Genomic DNA, 26,704 nt, shown 5'->3' with positions numbered 1-26,704 from the left:
TGTCTAAGTGGAAGAATTCAGGGTGAAATGCCACAGTGTCTAGTTTACTTCGAAATGCTTCAGAAAAAGAAAAAGCAGACATTCATATGTAAAGCCAACATGACAAAATGCAATTCTGAGCATTTTGACTAGTACTAGGCAGTACTAGTCTTATAATTTTTCCACCTGTTTGAAGAACGTCATAACGAAAAGCTACAAGCACCTTGGCGGGAATGGAGGGCTGAGGCCCCAGCACGGGTTCTGCTCTGGAGACTTAAAATCAGAATATGCTGGGGATCCCTGGGTGCCTCAGCAGTTTGGCGCCAGCCTTCGGCCCAGGGCGTGATCCTGGAGACCCGGAATCCAGGTCCACGTCGGGCTCCCTGCATGGAGCCTGCTTCTCCCTCTGCCTGTGTCTCTGCCTCTCTCTCTGTGTTTCTCATAAATAAATAAATAAAATCTTAAAAAAAAATAATCAGAATATACTAATGTTCTGTCTCCTGGGGTGAGTGTGGGGAGGACCTCTCCTCCAGCAGGAAGACCTCAACTGCCAGAGCTCAGCTGCCCGGAATGCAAGTCCCTCTGTAGCAACAGTCTACAACTTCCACAAACTGCCCGAGGTCTTGCATCTTTCACTGGGGACAATTACATCTTGAGCAATATATTTTTTTAAAGATTTATTTATTTATTTATTCATGAGAGACACAGAGAGAGGCAGAGACACAGGCAGAGGGAGAAGCAGGCTCCCTGCAGGTGACCTGATGCGGGACTCGATCCCAGCATCCCTTCCACAAAAGGGAGAAGGAGGTGGAAGGTGGTAGAGGGGACCTTCACCCACTGACTTTTTTCTATGCTCAGGATCTCAGGATCCAGGATGGAGGGAGGGAGGGAGGAAGGGAGGGAGGGAGGGACAACGGGCGGGACAGTCCAGGTAAAGACACAGAGCTGGGGGTACCTGCAGCCTTCAGTGGCTCTAGGGCTGCAGCCCAGCCACTTCAATCTGTGACAACCTGGTGCTAACAGGGAGCCCCAGGCTGAATCTAGCCTGTCCATAAGTCTTACTGGGCCCTCCAGAGCTGTGGGTGCTCAAAACAAAAATTAAACCACTTTTTCCATTTAAACACAACGCACCTACTAAAGTTCACACATCTCTTGCACAAATGCAACACAATGTGTACTCAGCCCCCGAGTGAAACCGATCGTGTGACCTTACCGGCCCTCAGAACCCGCTATGCACCCCCAACTGTAATTGCGCTGACCTTAATGGCCATAGATTAGTTCTGCCCATTTTTAAATTTTCCGTCAATGGAGCCATGCTGTATCTGCTCTTTCTGTGTCTTTCACTCAACATGAGGACTTTGAGATTCTTCAAGTTGTTGCAAAGGATTGTAGTGTGTGCATTCTTGTGCTCTGGTATTTTCTCCCTGGGGTGGGCATTCCAACCTGGGCCTGCTGCAGCAGTGCCGTGACCAGCCTGCCAACCTGCTATGCCTTTTGGTGAGCAGGCGCGCAGTTTCCTCGTGGGTATCCACCTAGGATTGGAATTGCTGGATCATCAGCCAGGCACATGTTCAGCTGCGTGGCACTTTATCAGCTTCTGAGTCAGCTGGCAACATTTGGAATTTGAGAGATTTAGCATAAAAAATCAGGGTTACAGCTCTTCTTTCAAAAGGTAAAGATTCTCAGCACTGGACCCACATTCCACCTTCATGAGCTGGACGTTTGTGCGTCGCCACAGCACCCAGCCAGCCCATCTTGTGTCATCCACACGGCTCCCAGGGGCACCTTCACTCCTCGGCTACAAAAAAATCTGAGTGTGCTTTTGCTTCAAGTCCATAATGAATATATTGAGCTACCTTGGTTTCCCCAGCGAGGTGATGCTGAATGACCTTAGTGGCCTGGAGACAGTGATCAGGCCATTCCGGGGGGGTCCGTGGCCTTGGTCGCTAACCAAATCTCCTTGGTGGGTTATGGCTGAGGCTGAGACAGCTGCCAGCAGGGTAGGGCCCACCACAGGCCATCCATCCAGCACCTTCTGTGTGGCTTCTCCTGTCTATTCCCACTACTCTCCTGGCCTCCCACTTCTCCAGCCCCATAGCCACTGCCTCATTCATGCCCCTATCTCCTCCTGCCAGGTCTGATAGATGATCTCCTCCTGGCTGGCTCCTCTCTCCTACTGGTACCAGGATGCCTTTAATTTAAGTTAAAAAAAATGGGGGGCACTTAGGTGGCTCAGTGGTTGAGCATCTGCCTTTGGCTCAGGGCATGATCCTGGGGTCTTGGGATCAAGTACCTCATTAGGCTCCCTGTGGGGACCCTGCTTCTCCCTCTGCCTGTGTCTCTGCCTCTCTCTCTGTGTGTGTGTCTCTCATGAATAAATAAATAAAATCTTAAAAAATTTTTTTTTAAATCAACACATTATGGATTTTAAAAATTCAACAATACAAAATGATACAGAGAGAAAAGGAAATCCTCCCTCCTTCTCACTTTTTCTCCAAATCTCTTAGTTGCCTCTTCAGAGGCAACCCCAGTTTCCAGTTTTTTTACCTGTTTGTGAGAAATACATATTCTACGCACACACACACTCCTCGTCTATTTTTATACAAACTAGGGCCTTCGGTATGATGATCTGTTCTGCACCTTGCACTTTATGCATCTTGCTGGTCCTTCCACGTCGGTTCATGTAGACTCCCCTGGTTCTTTGTAACATCTGCAGAGCTCTCCCTTGCCTTCACGATCACCATCTGTTTAACCAGTCTTTAACGAGGGAATTTCAGTCATTTCCAATCCATTACTACCACAAGCAATGCTGTAACGAATACCTTTATATGTCTATCTTTGCGTGTGCCTATCTGCCTAATAAATCTTAACTGGTTGCAGGTCAAAGGGCACCTGCATTTCTTATTTAGATCAATATCCAAGCTACCCTTGACAAGGCTCCTTCCGATTTGCATGACCTCGAGCAATGCCTGAGAGATAAAGTGAGCCCAGGTAAAGACACACCTGATCACATTACTCCAGACTTCAGGCACCCAATCCCACCCCCAGCTGCATGTTAGAATCACCACAGGGAGATTTCAAAGCAATCTTACAGGTGGGGCCCCAAACCCTGAAGTTCTGGTTTCACTGATCTGGATGTGGGCCAAGCGCTGGAGTTCAAGATGTGTGCAAATGCATTCTGGATGTGGCAAAAGGAACTGGGCACATTCGATTAAGTTAAGGATCTTAAAATCCAGGGATTATCCTGGCTTATCCAGAGGGCTCAGTGTAATCACAAGGGTCCCTATCAGAGATCAGAGAGAGGTGGAAGGGTCAGAGAGGAGATGTGAGGACAGGCGTAGAGGTCTGAGTGATGCCGCCACCAGCCGAGGAATGTGGGCAGCCCCCTGGGGCTGGGGACAGTCTGTCCTCTGTCGCCCCCAGCAGTCCTGACGACATTGATCATAGCCCCTTAAGACCCACATTGGATTCCTGGCTTTCAGAACTACAAGATAATACGTTTGTGTTGTTCTAAGCCACAGTGCAGGATCCCTGGGTGGTGCAGCAGTTTAGCGCCTGCCTTTGGCTCAGGGCGTGATCCTGGAGACCCAGGATCGAGTCCCACGTCGGGCTCCCTGCATGGAGCCTGCTTCTCCCTCTGCCTGTGTCTCTGCCTCTCTCTCTGTATATGTGTGACTATCATAAATAAATAAATAAATAATTAAAAAAAAAATTTAAGCCACAGTGTTTGTCGGTTCTATCACAGCAGTCCTGGGAGACTCACTCGTACGTGGTGACCATGGCCCATCCCTTATCAGAAAAAATTTGGCAGTTCGCAGCCCCTCAGAAGAGACAGAGCATGAGCTGCCAGAGGCTGTCCTATAACCAAGACCTGCTGGAGAGGCCGGGCCAGGCCACCTTCCCTGGTCACATGAAACGGAGGGATCCGGGAACAGGAAGGCAGTAGCATTACCTTAAAAGATGTTTGGAACTTTCCAAGCCACGTGGAGGAACTCTGCAAGTGGTCTGGGCAGGGCCTGGTAGGCTTGAATACCAGGCTCCAATCAAAGGTCCTCTAGCCTGGGCAAAGTGATAGCACTGGGGCTAAGGAAAGAGCACTGGACCATGAGTCCTAACTCAGCCTGGCTCTGCCACTGACTGGCCATGAGAGCTCTGAAAATGATCCCCTCGTCCCCTCTCTGAGATATGAGGGGCTTGTACTAGAGCAATCCCTTTCTGTCTCTCTTTTTTAAAAACTTCTTAACAGCGTTTAAAACTTTGTAAACTCTTGTAACTCTTGTAAAACTTGTAAACTCTTTCTTGTGCGACTTGGGCAGAAGTTAAGATAATACTCAGAATAACAGCAAAAATTTAAATGGGACTTCCTTCACACCGGGTGCTCTTAGAAGAGCCTTACAAGTGAAAATTCACTTGTTCGGTCCTCACAACAAATCAATAGGTGGGGGCTATCGTTTTCATTTCATAGATGAGGAAATTGAAGCACAGAGAGGTAAAAAACTTACTCAAGTTCACCCAGCAGGGAAGTGTTAAATTCTTGATTTAGGGGCACTTGGGTGGCCCCATCAGTTAAGCATCTGACTCTTGATTTTGGCTCAGGTCGTGATCTCAGGGTCATGAAATCAAGCCCCATGTCAGGCTGTGCACTGGGTATGAAGACAGATTCAGATTCTCTCTCTCCCTGTCCCTCTGCCTCTTCTCTCTTTTTCTCCTCTCTCCCCCTCTCCTTCACTAAAAATTAATTAATTAATTAATTAATTAATTAAATTCTTGATTTGGGACGCCTGGCTCAGAGGTTGAACTGTGCCTTTGCCTCAGGTCGTGATCCCGGGGTCCTGGGATCAAGTTCTGCATCGGGTTCCCTGTGGGGAGCCTGCTTCTCCCTCTGCCTATGTCTCTGCCTTTCTCTCTGTGTCTTTCATGAAAGAATAAATAAATCTTTAAAACAAATTAATGAATAAATTCTTGATTTGAACCCATGCACTCCAGATGCAAAGAGGACTGACTGAGAGGCTGGGACAATTAGCCAGAGGTTAAGGTGGGATCAATAATAAACAGGGGAGGTAGGGAGACAGGGAGAGAGAGAGAAAGGGGAAAATCCAGCATGAGCTGGAAAGATCATTTTGGAGTCTGGTTTATGAGAAGTGTTGGAGGAGCCCTGGAGTCTGAGAGAACTGGGGAGTCAGGGGAAGGGTGTAGAGCACGTCCATCACTAACAGGTGCCCTGCGGTCTCCCTCAGTGTTCGGAGGGTGAAGCCTGGGCCATGTGGGGTCCTGGTATTTTTGGAGTCACACTCAAACACTCACTACAGGAGACCAGTCAGAGAGGAGCTGCCACATTGAGGCAGAGAGTCCCACCCCCAGGTCGAACTCAGTCTCTGTGTGTGCAGATTCCAACTGGCAAGGTGACCTTGAGCAAATCTCTCGCCTGGACCTCCCGGCCTCATCTGCAAAATGGAACTGATAATAACTCACCTTCGGAAGCCAAGAGACTGGGCCCCAGAACCTCTTAAGAAAATTAAGAAGAGCCAATGTACATCGAGCACCTACAGGGGAAGATGGCTCTGCAGTCTGCACCATCACGGCTTCGACTGTCCTCATCTGACCACTGAGAAAACTGAGGCCCAGAGAGGTGAAGGGAATGACCAAGGACACACAGCATGGTGGTGCAGAGCTGAGGCTAGGACCCAGGTCCTGGAATTGGGCCTCCTCCTCCGGGAAGCCAAACCAGGAAGCCAAACCCACAGCAGAAGCCTCTTCCGTGGCTTCTGATGTGACCTCTCTGAACCATTTCCACAGGTTTTACAAACAAGGAAACTGAGGCTCAGAGGCACTAAGTCACCGGCCCAAGATCACCTGGCTATTCACCAGGGAGCAGGGGACCTGGGCGTGTTTGACTCCACACTCACCCCTCCTCCTAGTCCAGCACACAGCCTCTGGAGCTCCCACCCGGCACTCGGATGCCGGGCTTCTCTGGCTGAACCTGTCCCTGGGCTGGTGAGAAGCAGGAGAGTCCCCCCGGCAGCCTTTACCCGAACACCTCCGCATCATCAGCAACCCCCAGAGCCTCCAGGGTGCGGGGACAGGTAGCTGCAGATGCCCCGGCGCTCTGCTCCAAGTCGCCCTCTGCTTCTCCCGAGTTATGCTCCTCCTTGGAGGGGAGGGAAGGACAGCTCTCCTTGCCTCCCAGGCAGTTGGCAGAGCCGCGGCGGCTGCTGCTGCTCCCGGCAGCCTGGTGATGGAGAGATTATTTCTAAGCCATCCCCCCCCCGCCCCCGCTTCTCTTGCAGGACCACACTGGCTGTCCCTGTGGGGCTCGGAGCGCAGAGCCCACTGCTGAAGCAGGACAGCTGGCTGGCGCCTTCCCAGCATGAACCCCTTGGACTCTCACCTCTCACGGGGGAACGGGCTTCGGGGTCCTTGTAAAAACCCCAGCCCACTGCCCGGGGGCCGTGCTGTGGCTGCTGGAGAGAGATGCAGAATGAATGTACCTCTGCTTTCGGGAAGAGGCAAGGCAAGAGAGGTTGGAAACTAACTCTGCCAGAAACTGCCGTGTTCAGAATTTTTCTTTTCTTCTCCTTCATCTCCACCACGAACCTGTCTCTTCTCCGGCCACTGAGACACGGGCTCCCCTCGCCCGGCAGAGAAACAGCTGGAAAAGGTTCCCTGAGACGAGAAGGTGAGTTAAACTTCAGGGGAGGAAGTTAGTGTTTGCTGCAGGGCTGGGGGTTTGCAGGACACTGTTACCATCCTTGTCCAAAGCTCTGTTTTGAACGAATCCCTTTCCTGGGCTCTGGACGGAGTTTTGTGCACCTGCTGTTTCGGGGGGCCGTGGATGGCAAAGTTGGGTCTGCGCAGTGAATGCAGACAGGGCAGGTTTTTTCTTTTCTTCTTCTTCTTCTTCTTTTATCTTTTCTTTTTTTTTTTTTTTTGGTAGTGGTGGTGGGGGCAGTGTTCTAGAAAGAGCCCCAGGCTGGGAGACAGAGTCCAGGGTTGGATTTGGATTCACTGCGTGACCTTGGACAAGTCACTTCAGCTCCCTGAGTCTGGGGCTTTGCACTGGGAAAATGAGAATGCTCGGGAGGGACTCCTCAGATTTCAAAACAGTCTTTTCTCTCTGCAGGCTGCTCATCTTCCTCTGGCCATACGTTGTAAAGGAAGTAATGCATGCAGAGTAACAGAACGCTGCGTGGTGAGCGAGTGTGAAATGCTCGGGCTGTGATTCAACTCTTCGCTGCCTGCCGGAATCCAACTGGCTCTGAAATTGAGAGGAACTTTTATTTCCATTCAGCTGTCGAGTTCTTCTCTTGATTGGAGTGCATATTGGAATGTAAGGTTATAGATGCTCTGGAAACAGCTCTGGCCAGAATGAATAGTGTAGGAAATGGTTGCAGGGTGCCGAGGATGACAGAGGTTTTGGAGATTTTTTTTTTTTTAAATGCACGGGCTACATCTAAAACCCTTATTCTAGTCAAGTGCCTCAAATAAGTCTGAAATGGAGAGAGCATTAGAGGCCCCTTCACCTTGCAGATAACAAGACCGAGGTCCAGAGAGGGGGAGTCACTGGTTTAGGGATTCATGGCAAGGGGGGCTACGGCCAGCGCTCCGAGAACGTGGAGCACAGCTGTCATTGATAGCAAAGTCCGAGGAAGCAAATAAGGTCATTGTGGAGCTGCTCCTACGGGGCAGACACTCTGCCAAGCACTGTCACATTCCTTATTACTTTACCTTTCGGTGCCTCAGTTTCCTCATCTGTGAAATGAGCATACTAATGTTTATGTCGTGTTGTGGTGGTGGTGAGTTAATATAGAGGAAGCAGGTAGATTGGTGCCTGGCATCTGAGAAGTGTTCTAGAAGTGTTCCGAAGTAACGCCTCATGTATATTATTGCACATAACCCTCCCCGTGCCCAGGGAGATGGGTCCTCAAACTACCCCAGCCTGTAGGGATGACTCACGGAGGCTGAGTAATCCGCCCGGGCCGGCAGTCCCTAAGGGATCAGAACCCAGCGGTGAAGTCAAGAAACACTCTTAAGCTCTATTTTACCAACTGTGCCTTGTAAGTTTGGTACCAGACTTGTCATTGGCATGAATGAAGCTGAGATCAGAGAGGTTAAGCCACATGCCCAAGACTGCAGAGCCTGGAAGTGGCACAGCTCTGACCCGGGAAGGGATGCCATCGTCTCCTTTTGTTCACAGGTAGATCCCAGGTGCGTAAGAGGTGCCCAATAAACCCGTGAAGCAGCGGCAGCAAAGGGAACAGGAGGCAGTGTCCTGGCCCGAGACTGATTTCTCCCCATTGTCTTGCAGAACATCTCCAGCGATGCCCATGCCCTTCAGAGCCAGGGGGCTGCCTCCCGGCCATGGCCACCGGGCCTCCTGCAGCCCCCTGAGTCCGCTCCTGCCTGGCCCCCTGCAGCCGCCCCCCGCCAAGGGCCTTTACTACCGCAGGGCCCGCCAGGTGGGCGCCCTGGACGCCTCCCCGGCCGCGGACCTGAAGAAGGAGATCCTGGTCAACGTCGGGGGCAGGCGGTACGTCCTCCCCTGGAGCACCCTGGACGACTTTCCGCTGAGCCGCCTGAGCAAACTCAGGTTGTGCCGCAACCACGAGGAGATCTCACAGCTCTGCGATGATTACGACGAGGACAACCAGGAGTTCTTCTTCGACCGGAGCCCCAGTGCGTTCGGCATGATCGTGAGCTTCCTGGCGGCCGGCCGGCTGGCCCTGCTGCGGGGGACGTGCGTGCTGTCCTTCCGGGAAGAGCTGGCCTACTGGGGCATCGAGGAGGCCCACCTGGAGAAATGCTGCCTGCGCGAGCTGCTCAGGAAGCTGGAGGAGCTGGCCGAGCTGCGCCAGCAGGAGACGCTGCACCTGCGGCAGGAGGCCAGGCGCCCCTCGGGGGACCCCTCTCGCTGGGGGGTCTTCATGCACTGGCTGCGGGAGACCGTGGAAAACCCGCACTCCGGGCTCCCCGGCAAGGTCTTTGCTTGTCTGTCCATCCTCTTCGTGGCCACCACAGCGGTCAGCCTGTGTGTCAGCACCATGCCCGACCTGAGGGCCGAGGAAGACAAGGTGAGTGGCCCCTGACCACCGGGCATTGGGCCCAGTGCCCACGGGACTTAGGGGCCCATGAAAATGTCTAAGTATCTTTAAAAACAACAGAAAAAGAGATTATCATCTAGTGTGGATTGGATGCATTTTTAGACCAATGCAGTTGTGAAAGATCATTTTTAATGTTAATTAATTTATTATTATTATTATTATTATTATTATTATATTGGAGGAAAAGGCTCATGGAGGGCCAAGGGCCCACAAAAGTCATGAGGTGGCTTTGCCCCATAGTGGGCACGGTATTCACAAGCCCCCCCATGGTGTTCGCGGGCCAGGCAGGCCCGGCTTGCCTCTCCCGGCTCTGCGGACCACAGGCAAATTGCTTCAACCCCCTGAACCTTGGTTGCATCCTCCGCAAAACGGAGAACCATCGCTGTGAGGGTTCACACACTCCACACACTTACCACGTGTTTGCTGAGCGGCTACTCTGTGCCACGTACTGTCCCTGGCCCAATCCCTGCCTCCTTGAGCCAATGTGGTGGGTATCCCAGCTCCACATTCAGGTGGAGAAAGGGAGGCACCGGGCCTTTAGCTTTTTCCTTGGAGTTACAGAACCAAGATTCTTGGCTCTCAGTTTTCCTGCTTGTTACGTGGGTCCTGAGCCTCCCAGTCAGTCTCACTGGATGGGGGGAACTCAAGGATGAGTTAACTTCTAAGTTACTGTGCCCCAGGAAGCAACAGCAAAATAGGTTATCCTGCCCACTCTTGCTCTCTTTTTCCAGGAACTTGTAGGAGATTCCCCAGGGGCCAAGTAGTCTGAGAAATGACATATGATCTTAACATTTCATTGGGAAGTTTATTAGAGAGCTTGAAACTCAGAACTGGATTTGTTTCCTAATTGAAAATGTTGCTCCTGTCCTGCTCTACATTCCTCCATGGTTCCCCCTCACCCTAATCACGGAACTTACATTATAGCAGATGGAGGGAACTGATAAATAGAACACATATATATGATGAATGAACCCTGTGGATGGCCCATAATTGTCAGTTGACAATTTAAGGGAAGTTCCCTTCCCTTGAAGATATATCCCAGGGCAATATAGTAGAATCTGGAGAACTTTCCAGAAAGAAAGGACTTAAATGGAGAACCAGACCCTGGCTGGCACAGGGTAGGCTCTCAATAAATATGTGTGGGAATAACATGTATCTTGTGCAACCTATAAATGTTTTGTCCTACAGCAAACCAACCAAAATGTTTGACTTTCAAACAGCTTCCCCCCAACCCCCCCCCCACCCGGGGGGAGGACCATAGCTCCAAACACAGACATTGTTTTATTCTTTAGCACCAAATCATGTGATTTAAGAGCCTGCTCGTTCGCAGAAATATTTACACTTGGACACTGCAGTAAAAAATTAGGACAAAATAAGTGGCCTCTGTCCCCCGTCCCCAGAAGGACGCCCTTGATCTCAGCTGCTGAGGAAGGACCCCTAGATTTCCATCAACCTGTTCCTCAGGGATTTCCCAGAAGCCAGGATTTAGAACGTGCAGAGGGACAAGGTCTTTTCAAAGCCTAATACTCTGAAAATTACCCAAGGTTTGAACCTAGGCTTTGTTGACTGGGGACTCTGGAGATCAAATCAGAGGTCACTGGGAAGCCCGCAGGCCCAGCAGGCCCCAGTCTGGGCTCAGGAGCTCCTGGGATAAAAGGAGGTGATGCCCATGGCCCGGGTCCCCATCTGCGCTTTCACCTTGTGGAAACCACCTCTGTGTGTGCTTGCTCCCCGGAGAGAGAGGCTGGGAGGTGCTATCCTCAAAAAAAGTGTGTTTCCCTGTTTAGATGGTAATTTAAAGAACCAGGAGGCTGGGGAGGCGGTCTTTTTTTTTTTTTTTTTTCCCAAGACTGCTTTACATTTACATAAAAAGACAATGTTCTCTCTAGCACCAAGCTTGTCCGATATTTCGTATTTGCCCTCAGGGATGTTCAGCTGGCCAGCTGCTTCTGGGGGCAGGCCCTGCCAGGAGGCCTGGGGGCCACATCGTCCTGGGGGCCTAGCAGCATCCATCTGTTCAGATGAATTAACACCACAGGGGTCGACAGACACGCCAGGACTGGGACCCACAGACCTCCTCCATCAGACACGGTGTCGTGCTGGGTGGCAGAGGCAGCTTTCCTTTTGCTTTTCCTTCTGCCTTTTTCCAGTGACCTCCCATGGAGTAAACTTGGCAGTTGGGTCTACACTCAAGGTTGGTAAATTACAAAAGAAGAGGGAGGAGGCCCTGTAGACAACAAGGACCATGCCACGTGCCTAAGCACCTCCCAAGTGCATCCAGCTTTTCCCACTTTCCTTGGAAGAGCTCAACCCGAAAGGGAGAAAGCACCGTGCTTATTTATGTGCCCTCCATGAGGCTGGCATTGGATCAATGGACTTAATCTTTGAACAACATTTCAAGAAATAGGTCTTACTACCACCTCCATTTTACAGATGAGTAAATTGAGGCTTGGGCAACATTTATCCTTTTCTTTTTTCTTTTTCTTTTTTTTTTTTTTCATTTATCCTTTTCTAAAGCTCAGTTAGTTATGTGAGCCAGGATTGAGCTCATCTACCAGCTGGTTCTGAAATCTGACTCCTTAGGTCACACAACACCGACTTTCACGGCTTGGCTGCTCTACCTCTGGTCTGGATGCTCAGCTCCGCAGCATTCGGCATCTCTGAGGCCGCTGGGGTTTGAGAAGCACAGCCCTGTCCAGCAGGATGGTTCAGAGTGCAGGTCCTCTGGGTTTGAATCGTGGCCTCACAACTCATGAACTCAGTGATCTCGGGGGAGTCCCTTAGCCTCCATGAGCCTGTTTGGTCATCTGTAAAATGGGGATGCTCCCGGCCCTCCCCCCATGGGATTATAATGAGGATTCAGAGTGATTTGCACACAGCAGTGGGAACAATGCTGATGCGTGAGAGGCATTTAATAAACATCAGTCCCATTAGTATTCACTCGTTAGGTCCTGGTCGACAGGATATCACAACGTCCCCCCTTCCCTTCATTCAGCAAGCTATTGAGTGCCTACAAATGATGCTCTTCTAGGCGCTGGAGACAGTAAGATACATTTCCTACCTTCCTGGAGCACTTATGCTGGCCATCCCGGTCCCTGGTTTTTAATCGAGGTGAAAATCACATAAGGTAATATTAACCACCCAAAGCTAGACGGCCCGGTAGCATTCGGTACATTTACAATATTGTACAGCCTCCACCTCTATCAAATTCCAAAACATTTCCGCTACTCCAAAATAAAACCCCGTGCCCATTAGCACTCACTCCCCAATCCCTCCCCACCCACCCAGCAACCAGCGCTGGGCCTTCCGCCTCCGTGAATTTCTCTATTCCAGACATTGTACGCAAACGGAATCACACCCCTGTGGCCTTCTGTGACCCCCTCTGTCACTCAGCGTGGTGTTTTCAGAGCCCATCCGCGCCGTAGACTGTACCAGGCTGGGCCAGCACAGGATGAAGATCCTTCTGAGGGCCCAGTAATATTCCACTGTCGCTGCAGGCCACAGTTGGCTTATCCCATCATTCAGGGACGAGTGCCACCGTCTCCGAGGCTCCACGCTTCCCTCTGCCTGTGTCCTCGGTCATGACCATCAAGCTGGTCATTCATCCCCAGCCCCCTTGCCATGTGGCCACGGCCCTGGCCGGACAGCTGGGCTGGTCAGGGCACTTCCCTCCCTCTGGATGGAGCACCTGCTCCGCCTCTCCTGACCGGTGCCTTCCTCCCTGCTGCTACCCGGATCCAGCAGCTAGGCAGTAGCCAGCGCGCCAGGGAGAGGAGCCAGGATCTCTAGCTCCTCGCGGCAGAGTTCAGATCCCAGCATTGCCGCGCCCTGGCTCCGCCCTGAGACCAGTCACCGTCCTGTCCTGTGCCTCTGTTTCCTCACCTACTCAGAAGCCGGTGCTGAGGACCGAACGGTCCTAGCCGTCACGCACCCACCAGCAGGGAGCCACCCCTGGCTGCATTGACACCCCCTTGGGGACTCAGCTCACACCCCTCCGGCTCCTCCACCTGCCCGTCCGCTTGGCCCATCAGCCTCTCCCAGCCACGGTGAGCAGCGGGTGGCTCAGACGTCTTCTCTGTTTCATTCTCCATTCAGTCCTGCGTTCAGCAGACCTTTCCCGAGGGCCTCCTCTGTGCCCGAGACCCAGTGGTGACAAGTACGGGCACAAACCTCTCTCTAGTCCCAGCTCAGCCTTCGCTCGTTTCTCCTCCACTTTAGATTCCAGTCCTGCCCTGGAGGTTTGCTGGGGGCGTTCAGGGACCTTGCTGTGGGAGATGCGCGCTGATCCCAGCGGCGCAAAGCGCTCTCCCTCCTGCCTGTGCTTCCAACATCTTGCTAAGGGCCGGGGAAAGGAGGACGCAGACAGATTTTTTTAAACACCAGGTGGAACTATAGGGGCCCCTCGCTGGAACGATGCCCTTTCTTGGGTGGGTCACCGAAGTCACCCCGTGGGGTGCCATTTCCACCGCCTTCCCTTTCACGGAAAGCCTCATGCTGGAGCCAGCTCACCCTCCCCTGCCACTTTCTCAGATCATGAATCAGCTCCATAAAGAACTGCCTCGCTCTCAGTAGCTTCCCCGTGTTTGGTGACATTTGGTGATTGCTCCAGGGGATTCTTCTTAATCTGGCTTTTCGGTTTTGGGTTTTCTTCTTCCCCCTCCAGCTTCGTCTCCCTATATCATCTGCCCTATATGGGCAGCGTTCCCCACTCCCTGGACAGGACCTACTCCTCCTGCTTCACTGTGGCTCACCTGCTCTTCCTGCTTCATCACACGCCCCTGGCTCCATGCCTGACCCCGACCCCCATCTGCCCTCTGGCCCATGCTCCCAGAGCCCCTGTATTCTAGAGCTGGGGTGCAGGAAAGAGAGGGGCAGAAAGGAGCATGACCCCGGGGGGAGAGAGGATAGAGAGAACTGGCTCCCAGGGAAGGGGTGAGCCGGGCCGAGGAATGAGTCAGCAGGGCGAGGAAGCCACTCTGGACCACAGGCCGGGGCATGGATAGAGGAATTTGCAGGCAGAAAGGAGAAGACCTGAGCTGCTAAGCAGATAGGGACAAGCGCTGAGCTACCAGGGGGTGGCAAGTGGCTGATTCGGGCCTACTTCCATGGCCCCAGGGTGTGAGGAAAGCTCCAAGGTCAAGACTCTGGCCCCGAGTCCCTCCCAGATGGTGTTTCTGGAACTGGCCCTTCCTGCACCTGCATCATCTGCGGGGCAGACTGTCCATATGGGCCCCCAGCGACAGTGGTCTGCCCTTGCAGAGCCCTGCCTGTCCTCTGACCCCAGGGCTGTTCCTAAGCCTAAAGGCTCAGGGCAAAGTCGTGGGGCCCCTCAGTGCCTCACCCACCGACCTGCCTAGCTCAGGCTCGGGCCCTGGCTTCTTTTTTATTAAGACATAATCCGTATCCTACTAGGTCCCCTTGTAGAGTGCACACATCAGGGGTTTTTAGGGTATACTTAGGGGATCATCTCTTCTGTCCCAGAACATTTTCATCCTCCCACAAAGAAACCCTGCGCCCCTGTCCCAGTGTTCCCCATTCTCCCGAGCCCCCTTGGCCCCCGGCAATCATCAGCATACTTCTGCCTTTTCTGGACATTTTCTGTAAACGTGGTTTTCTTTTGCATGTGGCTCTCTTCACTGAGCCAAGGGCTATTCATCCACGCTGTAGCAGGTATCAGAGCTTCCTTTTTAGGGCTGAATAATATTCCACTGTGTGGATACAGCACAGGTTGGTTATCCATTCATTAGCTGATGGGTATTTGTGTTTGATTCTGCTTTTGGCTGCTGTGGATAAAGCAGCTGTGGACACGTGTGGACAAGTTTTTGGGTAGAAGGATGTTTTCAATTCCTTCTGGTGTTGAAGGAATATCCAAGTGTAGAATTGCCAAGTCATACAGCAAACGTGTTTATCGTTTTTTTTTTTTTTTCTTTAAACATGTATTTATTTTTGAGAGAGAGAGCAGGAGAGGAGCAGAGGGAGAGGGAGAGTCATAGCAGACTGTGCTGAGATCATGACCTGAGCTGAAACCAAAGGTCTGGAGCTTAATGGACGTGTGTTCAATTTCTGAGGAGCCACCACCCCCTGTCCCGCAGCTGCTGCCCCATTTAGATTCTCACCCGAATGCTTGGCATTCCAGCTTCTGCACAGACTCACCCACACTTAATACTTGGTCCTTATGCTCCCAGCCTTCCTAGTGAGTGTGGTGGCATCTGATTGAGGTTTTGATTTCTTTTTTTTTAAGATTTTATTTATTTATTCATGAGAGACACACAGAGAGAGGCAAAGACATAGGCAGAGGGAGAAGAAGCCACCCTGCAGGGAGCCCAACGTGGGACTTGATCCCGGGACCCCGGGATCATGTCCTGAGCTGAAGGCAGATGCTCAACCAGAGCCACCCAGGTGTCTCTCGGTTTTGATTTCTGACCTTGATTGGTTTTCTAACTTTTCATGGTCAAAAATGAGACACATTTATGAAGTAAACAGAATGATGTTGAACCCCCAAGGATCCATGACTCAGTTTCCACCATGAGTCACTCTTGTTCTTTCCTGCTCCACTCCCTCCCCCACCCCAATCACTTATTATTACTGCCATTCACTTCAGTTTTATTTGTAAAATGTACACTCAGTGAAAGGGATAGATCTTAGCTGTACAACTGAACAACTGCGTATGCCCGCATCACCCGCACCTTCTGTTTAACATAGGAAATTCCTGTTCGCCTGGAAAGCTCTCTCGTGTTCCCTCAGAGCCCATCCCTACCCCACACAGAGGTGGCCGCTGTATGGGTGATTTTGTCCACTGTCTTGAATGTCACATAGATGGAAGAGTGCATCCTCCTCTGCATGTGAGAGCACCCACGGCGTGGCATCGCTCACCCTCTGGTCTTCATAGACCTGACTCGCACTCTTGGCTGCATGGAGCAATCAGAGCAGACCTCTATCCACCGGTGGCGAGGCCCCTCAGGGAGGTGACATCCATCTTGGTTTGCCCAGGACCATGGGGCTCTGGTGACCTGGCACTTTCTGTGCTCAGAGCAGGAAAGATGTGGACAAATCAGGACTAGTTGTTCACCCTACTTACAAAATACAACCAAAAGCTTCCTCAGAGAAAAAGAAAGTTTTTGATTTCCCTCCTATTTTTCTCCAAACGTGGCTGGCCTAGGAATCATTTCCTTGGCTCAGACCCCATAAATCCCCACCTCAAAGGGGACATTTCTCAGAGGACTGGTGCTGGGAGGGTGGTTTCAGGATTTGAGCAGAGTAGCAGCACAGGGTGGTGATGCAGCAGAGGGCTTGCTGCAGTGCAGGGAGGTGGCCGGCAGGCCAGGCCAGAGGGAGGTGGGTAGTGCATGCTTTGAATAGCCAAATGCCCACACAGAGGCAGAGGAGCACCCGCAGAGCCTGTGCACCTCTCAGGAGTCACCTTCTTGAGCTATTGAGTCAATGGTCTGGAAAGGTTCTTCCCAGGCTACCAGAAGTCCTGAAGCCAAGGAGAAAACTTCCAGAATGTTACAACAGTGGCCTTGTAGGGGCAATCTGGCCCAGAGTCTGAAAAACTCCCAGATGCCATTGAGTCAACTGCAGGGCTTGCCAAAATGCAGATTCATGGGCCCCACTCCAGGGTTTGATTTTGTGGTGAGAGCCCAAGAATCTGCATATGTAACAAGCACTCTGGGTGATTCTGATGCAGGGTGTGCTAAATCCACTTTGAGAAATACTGTTCCAACCTCTTCACTGGAAACTGAAGCACAGAGAGAGGCAGGGACCACTACAAGGTCACACAGCAAGTCTGCAGCAAGACTAGGGAGTCAGGGCCCAAAACTTGTGGCACTCCAGGATTCTTTTTTTTTTTTTATTGTATTTATTTATTCATGAGAGATATTATAGAGAGAGAGGCAGAGACACTGGCAGAGGGAGAAGCAGGCTCCTCGCAGGGAGCTCAATGTGGGACTCGATCCCCAGACCTCGGGATCATGCCCTGAGCTGAAGGCAGAAGCTCAACCGCTGAGCCATCCAGACATCCCACACTCCCAAATTCTGAAGCAAACCCTAGATGGTCAGGGCAAAGACCTCTTGTATGTTTGAGAAGTTCTTCCCCTTCCTGTAAAATCCAGGGAAAGGAGAAGGGTACTGTTGCCCTTGTACTGACCAGGCCGGCTGTGCCCATAACCAGTGGATCATCTCACAAGGATAGCTACCGTGGTAGATACAGTGAGAGATACGGTGCATCATCTGTAACCTGTGCATCATCTCGCACACATAGCCACAGTATATCGTGTGCCTGCAGGTGCAACAGCCTGCTCACTTCTGTGTGCTCATTTCCATTCACCACACTTCTCCCAGTGTAGAGAACCACAAGTCCAGAGAAGACAATGGATCTGCAGTCAGTGGAAGTGTGGGATTTGAACCTGAGTCACAGACACAGACAGGCACATTGAGATGGAGACAGACCACCCCATTTTCTCTCTTCCTCCAGCCTCTAGACATAAAAAGAGCATTTCGTTTCAATTCCGTATTCCTGTGGGCGCAGGCAGTGGAACTAAATTCTTTTTCCACTTCAGAGGTTTTTAATCCAAAGAAAACTGAAGTTGTCAACATCTTACTTTCCACTCAGGCAACTAGCTTTGGTCATTCATTCACTCATCCATCATATATATATATATATATATATATATATATATATATATATATATATATATATGTGTGTGTGTGTGTGTGTATATATATATACACACATATATATACATATACATATATATATATATACACACACATATATTACTTCTGGAAAGTTCTACGGCGCAGATTCAAACCTCAATCAACTAAATTAAGATTCTGAGGTCCTAACCAGGACATCAAGGGGTTTCAAAGCCCCCAGATGATTCTAATGTACAGCCAAGGCTCAGAACCACTGTGCCAGACCAGAGCTCCTTGAACTTCGACGTGCGCATGAATCACTTGAGAGATTGTTAAGATGCAGGTTTTGATTCCTTAGGGCTGGGGTGAGGCCCACGATTCTGTGTTTCTTACAAGCTCTCCAGGGAAGCTGATGCTTTTGGTCCGAGGGCCATGCTTTAAGTGGCACAGGGGCCAATGGAACTCTCTATTGGGAGCCAGGAGCCAGGCAGGGAGCATGAATGATGCAACAGTGAATCCACAGTAGCCCCCACCTAGCTGCAATCTCCAGAGGGCAACAGACCCTGTGTGAATAGTTGCAATCATCCATCACAGGGCTGTACCGGGGACACAGGAGCTCTCTCTGCCCCACCAGGCTCCAATCTCCCAGAATTGACATCTGCTTCTCTACTACTTTACCCCCGGAGCCTCGGAGCCTAGTACAGATGAGCCCTCCATGCATTTTTGTTGGATGAATGAATGAAGAATGGTAGGTAAGGAAGTTACAAAATACCATGCAGTGGCTGAGAGATCATCTACTATGTACGTGAGCTCAGGCAAGTCATTTCACTGCTTGGAACCATATCCTCGGCATAAAATGGGGTCACATTGCCTGCTCATGACATCACATGTAGCAGAAGTGACAACACTAGAACAATGCATGGAACACAAAAGGGGCTTAGATTAGTGAAGGTGAAGGTTGGTTGCTATAACAAAGAGGCCCCAAGATAGAATGGCTTTAAACAAAATAGATATTGGGTGGTGGGCACCTGGATGGCTCAGTAGTTGAGCATCTGCCTTTGGCTCAGGTCGTGATCCTGGGGTCCTGGGATTGAGTTCTGCATCGGGCTCCATGCAGGGAGCCTGCTTCTCCCTCTACCTATGTCTCTTACTGCCTCTCTCTCTGTGTCTGTTGTAAATAAATAAATAAAATCTTTAAAAAAAAATGACAAGAAAACAAAATAGATATTGGGGCCCCAACTCTTGATTTCGGCTCAGATCACGACCTCAGGGTTGTGAGACGGAGCCCCGCATCTGGCTCTGCACTCGGTGTGGAGTCAGCTTGAGATTCTCTCTCCTACTCCCTCTGCCCCTCCCCTCCCAAAAATAAAATTAAAAAAAAAATAAATACTGATTTCTCTTGCAAAGAGGGATGAGGTGAGTGAGCAGCTCTCAGTTGGAGACTCAAGATTGTTTCCACTCCATCCCACTTCCCACTCCATCTTCTCCTGGGGCATTGGTCCAATCTGTAGGTTCTAGGCTGGGTTGCAGGGCCATGTGGGTTGCCCCAGCTGACAATGAAAAAGTATGTAGGAACTCACACCAACATCCTAAGTCCTGGGATGGGAGGTGGCACACATCACTTCTGTTCACATTTCATGAGTGGGTTCTTTGTTATTTGGCCACACTTTGCTGCAAGGGAGGCTGGAAAGGGTGGTCCCCGATCTAGCTGACTGGCCACGTGCCCGGCCACAACTCGAGAGCTATCTAAAAAGGGGGTTTTGAGAGTCTACAGCACACGGAGCTCAATTAAGACCGAGAGATGATAGATAATATACAAACAGAGAAAAACTATGTGGTATAAATAGAATCTATATAGAACCTATAGATATATATGGTATTGATACTGATGTCGATGTCACTACAGATACAAGGAGTCACTTCTCGGCATGGTTTCTTCCTCCCTTCCCAGCGCTGCCGCCCACCACTCTCATCCTGCATTTTATCGCCTCCCCAGGGTGAGTGCTCTCAGAAGTGCTACTATATTTTCATCGTGGAGACGGTCTGCGTGGCCTGGTTTTCCCTGGAGTTCTGTCTGCGGTTTGTCCAGGCCCAGAACAAGTGTGAGTTTTTCCAAGGCCCCCTGAACATCATCGACATCCTGGCCATCTCCCCGTACTACGTGTCCCTGGCGGTGTCGGGCGAGCCCCGGGAGGATGGCGAGAGGCCGGGCGGGGGCTCGTACCTGGAGAAGGTGGGGCTGGCGCTGCGGGTGCTGCGGGCGCTGCGCATCCTCTACGTGATGCGCCTGGCCCGCCACTCGCTGGGGCTGCAGAGCCTGGGCCTCACCGTGCGCCGCTGCACGCGCGAGTTTGGCCTGCTCCTCCTCTTCCTCTGCGTGGCCGTCACCCTCTTCTCCCCTCTGGTCTACGTGGCCGAGAACGAGTCCGGGCGGGTCCTGGAGTTCACCAGCATCCCGGCCTCCTACTGGTGGGCCGTCATCTCCATGACCACGGTGGGCTACGGAGACATGGTCCCGCGCAGCGTGCCGGGCCAGATGGTGGCCCTCAGCAGCATCCTGAGTGGGATCCTCATCATGGCCTTCCCAGCCACATCCATCTTCCACACCTTCTCGCACTCCTACCTGGAGCTCAAGAAGGAGCAGGAGCAGCTCCAGGCGCGCCTTCGCCACCTGCAGCACGCCGCCACGGCCAGTGAACACGAACTCCTGGGTGACGTCGACGACCTGGTCCCAGAGGGCCCCTCCTTGCCCACTAACTACATTTAACTCAAAACCCTCCATGAAAAGGGCAGGACTGCAACTCAGCGCCCTCAGCTGACCCAGCTAGAGAACACCAGGTGTAGACCGTCTGGTAGGATGTTTCTAGAGCTCCAGGGTCTCTCCCAAAGCTGGGAGGGGCTCAAGGCCACAGCTGTTTGCTTGTTGTGATTCTTGACCCCACCGGCCATGGCAATTCTGGCTATCATTATGGATGCTCCCTGCCTTTTCCCCCCTCTCTGCACCTTGCTGAGCACATTGGCTCTTTCTGTTAGGTCAGCCATCCTCCACTCCTCTTCCTCCCCTGCAGTCTTCCATGCCCCAGGCTGGGTTCTGGATGCACAGAACTGACCCTACAGAACTCCATTCCTCCCCCTGAGGCTCTCTTTCCAGGCTCACCCTACCAACAGGAACCAGAGGGGTCAGTCACTGCAAACCCCTCTGATCAGATATCGCCACCCAGCCCTATCGCAGGTTCCAGCAGAGATCAATATGTCCTCTCCCCACTCACCATCGCCAGTGGCATTTCCCGAATGCTGCTGCCTCCTCCCCGGCTCTGGAAGCTTTTAGCCAAGAAGGCAGAACTGGCCTCAGTGCTAAACCCCATATTGGGAGCTGGTGGCCTGCCATTCCTCCTGATGTGCCTGGAACCTGGGCAGGCATGCCACTTGCCAGCACAGCAGGCCCTCCTTGGCCAACTGGACTCTTATTGGGACATTCTCCAATTATCCAGCTCTTGGCCCTGACAGAGGCTAACTCTTGCAGGGCACTGCATTGTCCCTGGAGAGAACCATTCCTGCTGCTGGTTCCTCCAGCCCTGAAGAGACCTCGGCTTTCCACCCTCAGCTCAGCCAGCCACCGCAGATGCAGTATAGCTTCAGTGCAGAAATGTGAGCAGCCTTAGAATCTGCCCCTTGCCGCCATGCACGACCAGTGTAAATTCCTCCGCTTTTATTTAAGTATGTTTGTCAATTTAGGTATTCATTCACGAACAGATTCAGCCCTTTGCATCCAGTGGAGGAAGCAGAGGCAGGATCAAGTTGTTCAAGCTAAAAGCAGTGTGTGCTGAGGCCAGAACCATGAATCCTGAGCCACCAGCTCACAGAGGGCTTCACCCAGACCCAGGAGGGGTTGAATGAGGAGGAATGTTCTGGGAGCTAAAGTTGGGAGGGGGTGGGAATGGGAAGGTGGTAGGCTGTGAGGGCTGAGCAGAGGATCTGGGCTTTCTGGTAGATGCTGGAGGAAGCAGTGATGTGGCTACACAGCAGGTGTGGATGAAGACGGTTAGGCAGCGTGCAGGGAGACCTTCGTGGGGCAGAGAATGACCAAGTGGCTCAGACAGGTTCTGAGGACCTCCTTCCTCTAATTATTAGTTGTATGAGGAGTGCCAAGTCCTGGTGTCACTTATTTTCTGGGGGAGGCCTCGATGGCACCTTCCTTGAATGACACAGCTGTGCACATTACAGTTGGCTGGAAACCCACTGCAGAAGGCGCACTGGGACATGCACCACATGGAATGGTGGTGGTGAGGTTGTCAGGGATGGGTGGATCCAATGTCATCTGTGTGTAAGCACGTCAGTGTTTCATCATCGGAGACAGCTTGCCTGCTCTTCATTCATTCTGCTGGCATTTAGTGCAGGCCCACCATGTGCCAGTCACCTGCCTTCCTCTGACTGCAACACCAGGCACCACGCCGGCTCTGGCCCAGGGCAGCATCCTGTACAAGCATCTGGCTGCAAGCTAGCCTCATCCCGAGGGTAGCCCTCATTCCCTTCTGGGAACCCTCCCAGCTGAGAGGGTAGATGCCTCCATCCCTCCAGACCCTCCAAATCTACAGGTCGACCCCAGTCCTTCCCACACTGACATTTCACCAAGGAAGTTCTTTGCAGAGTGGCACGGTGGTCACACACAAGGAAAGCCCCTCTGTAAAATCCCTACCCCATGCCATCTGCCCCAGGAAGTGAATAGCACAGTCTCATGAGCTTTGGGTGCTTGTGACCTGAATGCTCACTCAGGCCCTGATTTTCACTCTCTGTGACTGTAACTCCTTTCCCTCTGCCATATGTGGGGCTTTGGCCAGATCTGTGATTTTTCTGACAGGGGCTCTGGCAAGACCCTCGGGGTTGCTTTGTGCACAGAGAGCTCTGCATCCCAAGGTAAAACATTTGAAAAGAATGATTTTGAAAAGGATGAAGAATTTCTAGACACCCTCCCACCTCTAGCCAGGTCCCCTTGAATTGAGGTGGGGAGCTCACCTCCAGAACCAAGGAAGAATCCTCGACAGCCCGTAGAAGGCCTGGGAGCCACATCGGACCCCACACCCGGCCCTCCCTCTTCTCCTGGGAGGCCTTTTTTTCTGTGCTGCTTGTGTGCCTGGTGCAATAATTCCTCACTGCAGTTCTGCCCATCCTGTGATGGCTTCCACCTAGGCAGCTCCATTCTCTTCTGGTTCATATTCCAGCCATCTGAGCAAAAGGGTGCCAGGACTAAAAGAAACCTAGGTAAGCCCATCCCCAACCTTACAAGATCCTACAGCATCTTAATACATGCCCGGTGGAAATTCTACCAAATTAGAAGTGGAAAATTAGAATTGATTGCTCACATGTGGGGTTTAATTAAACGCTCTATTTTTTCTCCCCAGTAATAGCCCCAGGGACTGGTCTAAGTAGAATTTGTCTAGCCAGCTTCCCTTCATGCTGATTGGATGGGATAGAGATGACAAGCGAGTTGCTAGGTGGTCTCTTCCTCCCCATTGGCTGAAAGGAGTCTTGCCAGTCCCTTAAGGGCTTGTTTTCTCTGAGGTCAATGGGCATGAGTGCAGCCAAAGGTTGAAATTTTCCAGCCAAAGGCAAAGGGTAGCTGGCCCTTTACTTCAAGCAATTTCATGTTGTGTCATAGACGTAGCTCCCACAGATCATTTTATTATTATTATTATTGTTATTATTATTATTTTAATTGAAGTGCAGTTGACACACAATGTTACATTAGTTGCAGGTGTACAACACAGTGATTGAACAAGTCTATACATTATGCTGTGCGCACCCCAAGTGTGGCTACCATCGGGATAACTTTAAAATGTTGGTCTCTAACCAGAGTCGAGCCCAAGAAGTGACTTGGGGATGGATAGGTTAATTCTTCAACCTGGTGCCAGTGGGGGCTCCACCCACTGACTCTATTTTGAAGGCTTATAGGACTTGAGAAATTGGTAACTGGACAGCTCATCAGAATACTATGTAAGCAGGGAGCTTCCATGAGGGGGTCTGTGAACCTCTGGAGATTATGTGAATCTCAAAGTGCATAGTTTCAGAAACCAGTCCAACAATTTTTATCAGATCCTCAAAGGAATCCATGGCCCCTATGAAAGGATAAGAAATTACTAAGTAAATCAAGTCTCATATTTTAAGGTGAAGGGACCAAGGCTCAGAGAGGGAGAGCCACCTGCCCAAGGCCACACAGCCAGTTTACTTCATTAAATCCAAGCATCCTGGTTTCCAGCAGAATACTCTTTCTCGTGTACCATGCTTTAGCACTTAGGCTCTTCTGAAGGGGGCCCAAGCCCTCAAAGAAAATATTCAAGACAAAAGTACAACAAGAATATAATTTTGCCGTGCTACCCTGAGTAGAGTAAGCAGGGTTGTGTTGGGGTACCTCCGGCACAAGCTGTCACCCTTCCTTTGTCATATCACAGTGGATATGGTGACTGATTCCACTGGCCCTTCCTTTTCTCACTGATCCCATGGAGAGGTTGGACCAGGTGGTTAGGAAAGTCCCTCCAGGCTTGGACAGAATGTGATTCTGGGTAGCAACTTTCACTGCAACAATCTATGCCACGGAGGGCCAGGTAAGACGCCAGGAGAAAGGTAAAATAAACAAACCATAGTCCCTGACTGTCCACAGAACTACTCCCTTAGCAAAAATCATCAAGTAGTTCAAGTTTGAATAGAAAGTCACTGAGATCTCTGTCCACCAGCTGCCCACCTCGTTCCTACCCACCCACCTGGGCTCCTGGCCCCCAACCTGAGGCCTGCAGGTGCCTGGCTAAGCAGCTGTGCCTGCCAGCGCCTGCCTCTCACCAGGGGCACTGGACGCTGATAACTCTTCCTCATACTGATACGTGAATAATGGGCTGCACTTCCTGAGTGATTACTAGTCACTAGGCAACTGATTCTTTAACATTTTATTTGGGAAACATCAAACAAAAAATTTGCAAGAACAAAACCAGTACGTACATGCAATACCTGAATACACCTCTTTTTTTAAAGCATGTTTTGCCATTTGCTTTGCTTTATCATTTACTATCGTTTTATTATATATAAATAGTAAATTTTTTTGACCATTTGAGAGCAAGTTGACTACATCACAGCCCTTTTAGAACTTTGCTTTTAGAACTTTAGATTGTAGGGGCGCCTGGATGGCTCAGTCCGTTAAGCATCCTACAGTTGGCTTTGGCTCAGGTTGTGATCTCAGGGTCCTGGGATGGAGCCACCCCACACACTTGGGGCTCCACATTCTGCAGGGAGTCTGCTTCAGGTTTCTCTGTCTCCCCCTCTCCCTGCTTGTGCTCGCTCGCTCTTGCTCTCTCTCTCCCTCTCAAATAAATAAATAAATAAGTCTTTAAAAAAAAAAAAACAACTTAAGAATGTAGCACTAGAAGGTCTGTCAGAAAACCATCAGTCCAAGAATTCTTAGCAGAGAGTTTCCAAGACGGCCAGTGAGCCTCTGGAGGTGACAAGCCACAAAGCATGTACGTACATGCATTTCAGAGTGTGAAATGTGAAGTGATTTCTTGGATTCTCAAAGGAATCCATGATTCACCCAAAAAATAAAGGGGGGGGAAGCCCGAAAGTAAATCACCTCTTTCATTTTAAGGTGGAGAGCCAAAGAGACCTGGAATATTCGGGAGCGGGGGCGGGTCTCCCTCTTAAGAACAAGGATATTCTCAGTTACCAACATCAGGACATTTAACCTTGGCACAATATTTTAATCTAACCTATTGTCTGTTCCAATTTTGTCAGTTGACAAAATAATATCCTTTACAGCTTTTCCCTCAGCAGGACAGGTCCAGCATTGACTGGAGAAGGCATTTATGCGGTCTATCTCTTTAGCTTCCTGTAATCTGGACTGTTCCCACAGCCTTCTGTGGAATTTCTGACGCCGAAGTCTGGGATGAATATAGCCCTTCCTTTCTAATAGAATGTGCCTCATTTTGTGTCTGTCCCGTATCTCTGCATGCCCAGACTGAGGCTCTGCACCCCCAGCCAGCCTCGGCATCCATGTGCTGGTGTCCCTCTCAGGGTGTCACATCCAAGGGCACCGTGCCCCTCATTGAGGATGTGCAAACCCTTTGTCTGGGAGGTGACCCCAGGAAGTGCTGGCATGGGGTGGAAAGTAAGAAAGGGAAAGGGAGCCAGGGAGAGCTGGCTGGGCCCAAAGGCATTCAAAGAAAAACAGAATTAATTGACTGTGATCATGCAGGCCAGGTAGGATGTGCCAGAAGGCCAGGTGTGCATAGGCCACGCCTGGGAGGAGGAGAGAGTGTCCTCCCTGCAGATGAACTAGTCCCTGAGGCTCAGAGCAGGACTTCTCTCTTCACCTGTGACCAGGAGGGGACCCGGTGGTGCCCTTCCCTGACCTGCCAGTTGGGGAGCAGCCGGGCCCACAGATTCTTAGAGCGAAAGAATCTGCCCATTTTACACGTGTGGATGTGAGGGCTGAGGGAGGGGATGTAATGGGGCAAACCACACAGCCCGAATTGGCAAAGCCGGGCCTGCCAGGCTGGTGCCCTCGGCTCTGATCCTCGGCCGGCACCTGCTCTATCCGGCATTTGATGTCTAACCGAAGGGGCACCTCCAGGAACATGATGTTGGTTAAAAATAGAACAAAGGGCTGTCCCCGAGAGCCCTGTGGCTCCCTGGTCATCCAAGGGGCCCTGGCTGAGGCTGTGCTCACAGCCCTGCTCCAAACAACACGTGAAAAACGTGGCGTGACTTTCATAACTCACCTTTGCTCTAAGCGGGACAAAACCAAGGGCGACTGGGAACGGGATGAATTTGGGCGCCCCGTGCTAAAATTAGCCAATCTCGCAGTTCAAAGGCTTCCATGTACTTGGCCAATGACCAGCTTAAACTAAGATCCCCTGAGGAGCTCAGCGGTGTCACCTGGCGCCTTCCTAAGCTTCAGGGCTCCCGCGCACCCTGCGACTCCGAGAGAAACATTAAACAATGTTAAAAAGTGA

At 51.2% G+C, this 26,704-nt stretch overlaps 1 protein-coding gene across 2 annotated transcripts; it reads left to right on the top strand.

Moving 5' to 3' along the window:
* The first annotated feature begins 5,988 nt into the window (after nucleotides 1-5,988).
* On the top strand, nucleotides 5,989-26,704 carry KCNG4 (potassium voltage-gated channel modifier subfamily G member 4). 2 transcript variants are annotated; one of them, XM_072819471.1, is made up of 4 exons: nucleotides 5,989-6,655; nucleotides 7,100-7,306; nucleotides 8,285-9,047; nucleotides 19,708-26,704. In XM_072819471.1, exons 3-4 carry the CDS (start codon nucleotides 8,298-8,300, stop codon nucleotides 20,476-20,478), a joined length of 1,521 nt encoding a protein of 506 aa, XP_072675572.1. In that variant the 5' UTR covers nucleotides 5,989-6,655; nucleotides 7,100-7,306; nucleotides 8,285-8,297; the 3' UTR covers nucleotides 20,479-26,704. The 2 variants fall into 2 exon arrangements, with proteins under 2 accessions (XP_072675572.1, XP_072675571.1); XM_072819470.1 differs by lacking the exons at nucleotides 5,989-6,655; nucleotides 7,100-7,306 and adding an exon at nucleotides 7,361-8,184.

The sequence above is a fragment of the Canis lupus genome, chromosome 3 (genome assembly GCF_048164855.1).
Source record: "Canis lupus baileyi chromosome 3, mCanLup2.hap1, whole genome shotgun sequence".
Classification (NCBI taxonomy): Eukaryota; Metazoa; Chordata; class Mammalia; order Carnivora; family Canidae; genus Canis; species Canis lupus.
Note: the sequence above shows the minus strand (reverse complement) of the source record. Positions and strands in the feature narration are given on the sequence as shown.